Genomic DNA, 9,683 nt, shown 5'->3' on the forward strand with positions numbered 1-9,683 from the left:
TCTGCCCGCCCCTCGGGGCTGGGGAGGCCGGTGGGGTGGGGAGGCCCCCGGTGCCATCAGGGGTTGAGTGGGAACCCTCTGGTCTCCTCAGATGCAGCACTGCAAGAGGTACCGGTCCCCGGAGCAGGAGAGCTACCTGGGGCACAGGTGGAAGAGGAGGAGGTCTCGGAGCAGAGAGTACGAGGGGAGGCTGCGGTACCCACCCCGCAGGGATCTCTCCAGGAGATCAAGGTCCAGAAGGTAAGAGAGGGCTTGGGAAGAGGGAGGCAGCCGCTCTGGCAGCGGGGATGGGAGTAAAGCCTCGTCCTCCCTTCTGCTGGGGTGTCAGAGCTGGCGCTGAGTGCTGGCAGCTTTTGTTTCCTGCCTACGGAGCAGCTTTAAACCTGTAAATCCCAGAGACAGAAGTAAAGGGCTTAATTGCATGGCCCTTCCTGTCTACCCAAAAGTTCTTCCCAAAGCGACATCTTTAATATTACTGGAGGAGAACAGCCTGCCCTGGAATCATATTTCTCAGTTCTGATGATGCAGAGGCATTGAAGTCTCTCCCCTACAACCTGTGTCTGTCTGAAAGTATTACCGCTCAGATTTAAATTATCAATACATTTCCCTCACCTACGCCGTCAGAAAGGATCTCAGCATCGCTAACTGATCTCTCCTACTTTGGCTCTGGATTTTACCTTTGATCCTCTCTTTGTTCAGCGTTTTCACAGGGACAGTGAGGTGCTGGATGCAGGATGGATGAGGCCTCTGGTAAGAGGAGTTTCTGGAATAGAGGCAGGAGCTGACGTTCTGAACCGAAATAGGCTGCCGGTCCTCTGGTGGTACTGGAGCTGGTGCGGTTCCACTGGTTGAACAAGGCAGGTGCAGCCAGAAGGGAGCTGAGTTCATCTTTTACATTCCTGAAATGTTCTCCAGATGAATTTCTTTTCCAAGCCTGGCTTTTGTTTACTTAAAGGAAGCGGATTGTGAAATACAGCTGACTTGCATAATGGCCTTTCCCAGCCTTTCATCTGATGGGTTCTGTAGGATAGAGTTGGATGAAAACAGGCTTTTGCTGGGTGAAATCCTTCTTACCCCTTTAGTCTCAGACTCTGAGCCTCTCGCAGCTTCACTGGTCTCCTCTGTATTTTAGGTTGTATTTTAATCCTTTTGTAATTAAAAGTATGCACGGAAGGTCTGTTTGAAGTTGAGTATCAGCGTTGGAACAGAGCTGTGGGGTTGGGTTTGGTTTGGGGTTTTTCTTGTATTTTGGATAGTTCAGCAGTGACCTGGAGCCGCTGCTGTCTTGCAGGCAGTTTGACATTTTATTCTTGATTCAAGATAAGATGAACCACCTCACGTATACCTGCATCCTGTTAAGCTGTCAGTAAAAGAGCTAATTGTTGCCAAAGCAGAGGTGCAAACAACAGAAGTTCCTCTTTCTGGATTGACACAGCTGCAGTGAGGTCTTGGTTGGAGAAGCCGTTGTTCTGTTGCTGTCAGCTGGGTACATAAGACAGCATCAACCCTGATGTGTGTCCTGGAATCCTGCTGTTGATCACCCTTTGTGTTTATTGTTAGACATCCAACATGATGGTTTTAGTTCTGATCTGCAACATCTACCTAAAACGCAGCTCAGCGGCGTGTGAAGCAAGACTTGTAGTGGAAGCTGTTTTATTAGACAACTGTAACAGTGGAGAAGACAGTTGTGTTTTTAGGGGTGGAAGCAAGTTGCTGCTAAGCAATATCATTTTTGTTGTACAGTTTAAAAGAGGTACCATATCAGTGGTGCTGAAGAAGCAGGTGGGACCTGCAGAGTGAAACGCAGGAGCTGCAGCAGATACTCTGGGGCAGGGAGAGCTGTTCTCACCATTAACGTGCACACACGGTTCCTAAAACTGCATGTGCGACTCCAGCTGATAAATACACAGGAGAGCTTTGTCTGATGTCATCTGGCCCTTCCCCATGCTTGGCCAAAAGTTTCCCCTATGTATTTATGTATTTCCAGCCCTTGGTTGTTGCTAGAGGTGCGGGAGCTTGGCTATACTGTGGAGACCACGTTTTCCTCCTGGCTTTTGCTAACGATCTGTTGAGCTGGCGTGCATGCATACACCACAGGCTTGGTGTTTAGGGGACTCCAGTTCCCCCTGGGGTGGTGGCTAGGGCACTGCTGCTGCCTTCTGTTCTCATTTGTTTAAGAACTAATGAGCGTCCTTGTGGGGAATGGAGAAACGATGGTAGAAAAACACTTGCAAGCCACTGAGGTGGCTCAGATGAGGTAGGCAGCTCAGGTTGAGCTCTAAGTGGAGAGGAGGATCGAAGCAAGGACGCTTGCTGTTGTTTCCCTGCCACCAGGGAGCGGGTGCAAGAGCACTTGGTTTCAGCAGGGCTCTGCCTTCTGTGCTTTTCCAGGCTTGTAAACGCATTTGTATTTGTGCTACAGCCATGATAGGATGCCTTATCACAGGAGATACAGACGGGACAGCGATGCCTACAGATTTGAAGACCGAAGCCCATCTTTTGGCGAGGACTATTACTCAACCCGCTCACGAAACTGGCGCCGATCCAGAGGCAGAGAGCAACACCGTCCAAAGAAGTATCAGCATCACTGCCGGAAACACAGGACCAGGTCTTGTAGCAGTGCCTCCTCGGTGAGTAGCATCCAGAATGAGTTGAGGATTGTTCAGGGTTTTAACTGCTTTTACCTCCTTTCAGCTCTGAACACTCTGGGTGAGTACCTCTAATCCCATTTTTTTGGTGTTTGTTTTCATTACATGGAATGTATAGTCCGAAATCTGTGTCTTGTTAAGCGAGAAGTGTTTGTAGTTATTGGCTTTTACTAGTCCAGCCCCTGTAGCCTTAATAAGGGAGGAGACTAAGCTGTGTTCTTCACGGGGAGGGGATCAGGGAAAGCTTCAAATGGTGCACACATGACGGGCTAACGAGGGTGAGCCTTGGCCACAGGCCAGCTTGGCTGCTGGGGCTCGGTCACTGTTCGGGTTTCTAGATGGCCAGGGCCTCGCTTCTGCGTACTGGTGCTTCTCGGGGTGGGTTTGGGCATGCAGCGGTGGTACGGAGCGCTCCTCTGAAGGCACGTCGACTTGACTTTGTGCCAGCATCCCGTAGCAGAGGGGATCAGTTGGCTGGGTTTTCCTGAGTCGTTAGCCCTGTGGTTATTAACCCCTGTCCTGCTCTACTTAGAAGAAGGTTTCCACCTTCTGAGGATATGCACGTGTCCTCTTTGCCTATTTCCACACCAGTATCCTTGGATTTCAGCTTCTTTGAAAATGTCCCCATTTTCCAACCTGAAACATAGTTATTCCTTTCAAGGATTAACAGGGAATGTTTAGGACTGGGTGGGGAGGCTGGTCCCAGGACCGGGAATACCCTGGAAGCATTGTGAGGTATCAGACCAAATATCTCTGCCTCTCCTGTAAGGAACATTTCCAGCTTTCACAAGTTAGTTGCTTTTCAAATGTCATTACAACTAAATGACCCTGCATTCATAGTGGATATCTGCATGGCTGGGAACTTCTCATGGTCTGTTGCTTTCCTTCTTTTCTTTCTTTCCAGCTGACTTTTGAATTGTAGTTTTAGAAAGAGCCAGGGTTAGGATGAAAACGCTTCAGTGAGGTTTATGTGTGCGTGTGTGGCGATAACAGGGTGCAGGTTTGGGCTGGCGTGATCTAAATCCTTTGCAGTCTCACAGCTGTCTCAACTGTCCTCTCTACCTTCTCCTTCGTTTCAGCTGACCTTTTGGGATTTGATTGTAGCTCATTATTTTGGGGGTGAAGGGCAACAGGACAGAAGCGTGATAGAAACTCTGGCATGGAAATACAGAGTTTTGTATTAATTTCTCTGGCTGCAGAGATTGTAATTATTTTTAAGGCTGAACAGAAAAAGATCAGGAATTAGGGCAGCTTGCTTTGTGGACCCCGGGTCCTTTCGGGAACGCTCGGCTGGTTTTCCAGTAGAAGCTAGCAGTAGCAGGGATGGACGTGACCTCGTACTTTTAGTGGATGCATGAAGTGGAGCAAAACATTCCCTGGGGATTAATTTAAACTATCCTGTTCCTAAAGGTCTCCCAGGCTTAAAATTGCATCCTGAGGCCGAAACGCAACACCAGGCCCGTTTGCAGCCAGTCGGGCACAGGGATTTAGGATCAGTATGGTCGTTGGTTCTATCAAGAAGGGAAGGGCTGGTTTGTAGCTCTGGGTAGCTGGAGATCTATCGACTGAGGTACAAAAGAACAGGCTGCACAGGGGGAAAACTGCTACTCTGGCTTCTACTGGACAGCTTGTCCAAACTGACAGCTTGTATACCCTTCGTCACGTTTGCCAGAGGAGAAAATGATGTTTTTCTGGCAAAATTCTCCTTCTTCTTATGCGTCCGGCAGCATCCTCTGGTGCTGCGGAGGAAGCTGCTCCTCTGTGGGGGATGGCGGTGCCAAGCCACCTTAACAGTGGAGCTTCCCAGCTGCTGCTTCCCTTGAGAGAAGAGGGGGCATTTTCCTGCCTCGGAGGCCGTACCTAATGAGCGAGTTTTTCTTTACATACCTGTAGCTGTTGATGACTTTTCTGTTTTGAAGTTAGTTTGTGTCTTGACGTGTCCCTTGCAATATCCCTATCGTTATATATGCTGTGTGCCTTATGAAATGCTGGGATCTGGAAAATCCAACCACCGACGCACCGTCATCTCCACCTTTGAATGACAACACAATCCTGCCGCTCGGAACTGCCCGCTGTGCGCGCTTGGTCGTATGCCGTTTCGGGGGGCGGTGTGTACAGAGAAGCCAACAGAGCAGTAAGCGCAGCAGGAGCGTGGAAGATGACAAGGAAGGCCACCTGGTGTGCAGGATCGGCGATTGGCTTCAAGAGCGATGTACAGCCACCTTTCGTAAAACTTTACCTCTCTACTTTCTATCCCCGTGTTAGACGAGATCTCTCATATTGTACTGGAGGGGTCTCTAGTGTTTTATTGCTTATAAATGGACTGAGCAGTAAATTGCCTGAGGCAGACAATAGACGCTTGAGTTTTAAAGAGTGTAGCAGAGACTTTTGTTTTTTTGGGTTTTTTTTGCTTTGACATTTTATTGCTGTGAAATTGCAGGACCTCAGCTCTCACCAAGCCTTTGAAGTTCACATCCTCTCCTGTTTTCTCTCCTAGATGAAATTGTCGGCAGCCTTGGCGAAGGCACTTTTGGCAAAGTGGTGGAGTGTGTGGACCATGCCAGGTGGGTGTCTTTCCCTTCCAGATAAGGGAAAGGACATTGTCTGTCCCTTGTGCAACCAGCTCAGAAGCATGGCAGGATTAACCCTGCCAGTTTTGCCTGGGCCAAACTGTTGTCACTTTCCACTCGTTGCTACGGTAGAAGTTACTTCTCATAGCGAGCGGTAAGGGGCCTGGTCCATACCTCAGCCCCCCTCCCCCGAGTTTGCAGACGGGTGCATGAAGGGGAGCAGGGGAGTTTATTCAGAGGCTGTTCCTGCTGTAAAAGCAGTGAACTCCAGCTGAGGGGTGGGCCAGGCAGCTGGGGAAAGTGACCTCTTAATCTGCTGGGGTACTTCTCTTTTTCTTTTAACCTCTCCTGTGATTACACTTAACCCCTGTCTCTTCCTGACCTTTTGTCTGGCTCCATGCCACGAGGTCAGCTTAGTATGGGAGCTGCTGGGATCCCTGCCTCCTCAGAAATCTCTCTGGCACGGTGGCTGCTGGAGACGCAGTGACCTTACGGACTGCTGTGTCAGGAAATGGTGTGCTCGCAGAGCTGGCTGCAGCTCTCTTTGGAGTGTTAACCCAGCAAATAGCCTTTCACTTCAAATTTCCATGTGGGTACTTAACTACTGGTCAAGCAGCATAAATCTTTGGCAGACCTTGAGAGCTTTATTGGGACCTAGAACTGACTAAGCCTCTTAACACATGAAAATGTGACTGGAGTAACTGGGATGTGCCCTCTCTGTGGACTGACATGTGTCCATAGGCTTTTTCTCTGATTCCATCCTTTTTTCTCTTCCTTTACAGAGGCAAATCTCAGGTGGCACTGAAAATCATAAAAAATGTTGGAAAGTACCGAGAAGCAGCCAGGCTGGAAATTAACGTCCTGAAAAAAATCAAAGAGAAAGACAAGGAGAACAAATTGTAAGTTCCTTGGAGGCTCCTGGGTAGTCAGTACTGTGTCCTTATGGACAAGTGATGTCTAAAGAAACATGGGGCTGAGGACTGGAATACCTGCTCTTTGCCTCTTCTGTGGGGGAAAACCTGTCTCATTCCTCCGTGGTTTTTTGGCAAAGAGTGTCCCTAGTTCTGTGAAACACTCATTTACTTAAACTTTGACATACCAGGTCATAGTGAGAAAAAAAATTAACCAGACCTTCTTCCCCAACAGCCACCTGGTGCCTTGTCCCACGTGAGTGGAAGATCTCTAGCTAAAGGTGGTTGAGCAAAGTGGGGAGGGGGTGTCTCTCTGGTGTACACAGAGGGATGACTCTGCTTCTGAGTCAGCTGGCTCAGAGCTTTTGCTCACCAACCACTTCTGAAGTAGCCAGAAACCAGGAGAATGACTGTTCTGTTGAGTTCCTGCATGATGGTTAATCCTCATGTCTTTCTCTCTGCACAGCTTGTGTGTCCTGATGTCAGACTGGTTTAACTTCCACGGCCACATGTGTATTGCCTTTGAACTTCTGGGCAAGAACACTTTTGAGTTTCTGAAGGAGAATAACTTCCAGCCATACCCTCTCCCTCAGATCCGGCACATGGCCTACCAGCTCTGCCATGCCTTGAGATGTAAGTCACCCTGGGCCAGCCTTGCTAGGTGACGAGATGCCACCAGAATGGGTTGGGAGGGAGCTGAGGAGGAGTTGGCTTGGCTGAAAGCGGTGCTTTGATGGGCAGAGTTGTACAGGTGCTTCACTGTGTGGTTCTTAGCTATATTTTTTTCTCTCTCCTCTCTGCCACCGGCACAGTTTTACATGACAACCAGCTGACTCACACTGACCTCAAGCCAGAAAACATCCTGTTCGTCAACTCAGATTTTGACACTCTCTACAATGAGAAGAAGGTGGGTTACATTCAAAAGAGAAGTGAATAGACCAGGAACAGCCTGCCTCTCCCTCCCTGCAGAAAATGGATTCTCCCTGTTCTGTACATGCCCCACAGGGCCTTAAAAGTCTGTTTAGTGGGAACAAGCTGGAAATCAGGCCCCTTCTGTGTCTTCTAAAAGCCTTAAGGTGGCTCCAGTCCATGAAGCAGAGTGTTCAGTGGCTTTCCTTAACACTGATCTGAGATGTAAAGAGCTTCAGAGTGATAATCCGTCTTGATTCGTAGTGCAGACATGGCAGTTCTGGGGTCGGAGGGCTCCTCTCAAAGCCTAGCTTAAACTTAAACCACCTCTTAGAAGCACTCAGGACTTTATGTGTGCTTGCAGAGCTGCGAGGAGAAATCCATTCGGAACACAAGCATCCGCGTGGCAGACTTTGGCAGCGCCACCTTCGATCACGAGCACCACACCACTATCGTGGCTACCCGGCACTACCGTCCACCAGAAGTGATTCTGGGTGTGTACCCCTGGGGTTTCAGGAGGCTCAGGTGGGTGGAGGAGAGCAGTTGTCCCAGGAATGCTGTAGGATAATGCTGTCTAGTGGAAAACAAGCTGGGAGCACAGCTTGGGGAAAAACCTATTCCATGTATTGCTGCAATGCCAACTGGGTGGTCCCAAGGTCCTCACTGCATGGAAGCTAACGATGGACAGTGCAGGCCTTTGAGCCGGAGTTCAGAGAGCTAAGGAAAGCCTGGGAGACTTGGGAAGTGCTCAGATCAGCTCTAGGGGGAATGGGGAGTCAGGATGAACTGAAACAGAGTCATCTGAGAGGATGTGACAGTCCTCTTGCCAGCATGCATTGCTGGAAAGCGCACAGATAACTTCTAGGTCTGTCTTCATGTAATCCCTGCAGTTTCAACAAGGAACGAGCAGAAATCTGGTGGGACTTGGTGGGAGCATGAAGTTAACTTGATTCTCTTTGCAGAGCTGGGCTGGGCACAGCCATGCGATGTCTGGAGTACCGGCTGCATTCTGTTTGAGTATTACCGCGGCTTCACACTCTTCCAGGTATGATTCTCGTACCCTAAGAATCCTTGATGTGAAGGGACAGGAAAGGCAGATCAGGCACTAAAAATCAGAAGCGGAGTTTGAAAATAAGGCCAGGAAAACTCAGAGTTTGAGGACACGTGCCTTGCCAGAAGGACAAGGTTCAGGTCACTTCTGGTTTCTTCATTGTGCCTGTGAAGAAAGAAAAATAAAGAGAGGATGTAGTGGTGGACAGGAGCCGCATCATTCCTGCCAGAGGCTTGTCTCTTCTTCTCCTGTACTTGTATCAGTGACTTCTGCCATCAGATCTCCAAGTTCTGAATTAATTCACCATTGCTCTTGGCTTTTGCAGACACATGAGAATCGTGAGCATCTTGTCATGATGGAAAAAATCCTTGGGCCAATTCCATCTCACATGATCCACAAAACTCGGTAAGAACCTCCTCTGGAACTCAGGCAGTCCAGTTAACTGTTTGTGCCTAATTACTCAGGATAGATACCAATTCTCTGCCCTCATCTGTACGCTTATAACCATTGGGGAGATGCACTGGAAGTTTTGTTTGTGCACCTGATCACGGGTTTTAGAGGAAATACATGGAAGAGATTATAGTGTGAATGGAGTTGCACGGGGTGCTGCCTTCCCTCTGCCTGTCTGGGTGAGCTCTGCTGGGTGCGTACATCCCCGAGCAGCCTTGCTTAAACACCACCTTTCCTTTGCAGGAAGCAAAAATATTTCCACAAGGGGAACCTGGTATGGGATGAGAACACGTCTGATGGCAGATATGTCCAAGAGAACTGCAAGCCCCTGCGGGTAGGTGCTGGAGGAGGGCTGGCTGCTGAGCAGTTCCCTTCCCTGGAACAAGGTTGTGGGGCTTAGGGACAGGACTTTTCCCTTGCTCCTACTAGGATAACTGGTTTTCACAGAGACCTAGGCTCTCAGCTGCAGAAACAGAATTTTACTGTTCTGGCTGAAGCCAGACAGGTACTGGGGAACTCAAGGATGGGAGACAGCCGTTGCCTCACTGCATATCACAAAAGTAGGGCCTAGGCTTCTGTCCCTGTCCTACCAAAGCGTTACACCCCTCTCTCTGTCCCTCCCCGCCCGTCTCTTTCAGACCTACATGCTGCACGACTCGCTGGAGCACGCACAGCTCTTTGACTTGATGAGGAGGATGTTAGAATTCGACCCTTCCCGGAGGATCACGTTCTCGGAAGCTCTGCTCCATCCCTTCTTTGCCGGTCTCTCCACAGAGGAAAGGATGCTGTGCGGCCGAGGCACCAGCCGCGACCTAAGCAGATGACAGCTGGCAAGGGTACGATGCCTGCTGGATTTGGAAGGAGGGGATCAGTCTAGCATCTGCCATTCAGCCCCACTTGCTCTCTCCTCGAGTTCAGAGGAGCTGGGGCACTGAGACAAGGACCCTGGGTAGGGGAGGGGAAGAAAAGCTACGTTGGAAAGCACAGATTTGTCTATTTATATGTTGTAAAGTTAAAATAAAGTGTTTCTTATTGTTTGATACTTCTCTTGTAGGCAGGTGTAGGGTTCTCTTCCTCCTGGCGTTGCCTTTTCAATAAAGGAAGATGGAAACGTTGAAAAATTAACTGGAAACTAAGCAGCAGG

The 9,683-nt window shown here is 49.3% G+C and overlaps 1 protein-coding gene across 1 annotated transcript; it reads left to right on the plus strand.

The window, feature by feature from the left end:
• The first annotated feature begins 88 nt into the window (after positions 1–88).
• CLK3 (CDC like kinase 3) lies at positions 89–9,396 on the plus strand. The gene is made up of 12 exons (XM_010178445.2): positions 89–240; positions 2,423–2,630; positions 4,767–4,860; positions 5,146–5,212; positions 6,001–6,117; positions 6,596–6,762; positions 6,942–7,036; positions 7,403–7,532; positions 8,001–8,083; positions 8,415–8,494; positions 8,783–8,873; positions 9,178–9,396. Exons 1-12 carry the CDS (start codon positions 92–94, stop codon positions 9,361–9,363), a joined length of 1,467 nt encoding a protein of 488 aa, XP_010176747.1. The 5' UTR covers positions 89–91; the 3' UTR covers positions 9,364–9,396.
• Positions 9,397–9,683: the final 287 nt, after the last annotated feature.

The sequence above is a fragment of the Antrostomus carolinensis genome, unplaced genomic scaffold (assembly GCF_000700745.2).
Source record: "Antrostomus carolinensis isolate BGI_N321 unplaced genomic scaffold, ASM70074v2 scaffold38851, whole genome shotgun sequence".
Taxonomy (NCBI): domain Eukaryota; kingdom Metazoa; phylum Chordata; class Aves; order Caprimulgiformes; family Caprimulgidae; genus Antrostomus; species Antrostomus carolinensis.

What these genes read in the sequence shown, in the direction of transcription:
- CLK3 (XM_010178445.2), top strand. Translation starts at nt 92, where the DNA reads ATGCAGCACTGCAAGAGGTACCGGTCCCCGGAGCAGGAGAGCTACCTG. An exon ending in GAGTGTGTGGACCATGCCAG is followed by an intron (nt 5,213 to 6,000) that starts GTGGGTGTCTTT and finishes CTTCCTTTACAG; the next exon opens with AGGCAAATCTCAGGTGGCAC. An exon ending in AGAACTGCAAGCCCCTGCGG is followed by an intron (nt 8,874 to 9,177) that starts GTAGGTGCTGGA and finishes CGTCTCTTTCAG; the next exon opens with ACCTACATGCTGCACGACTC.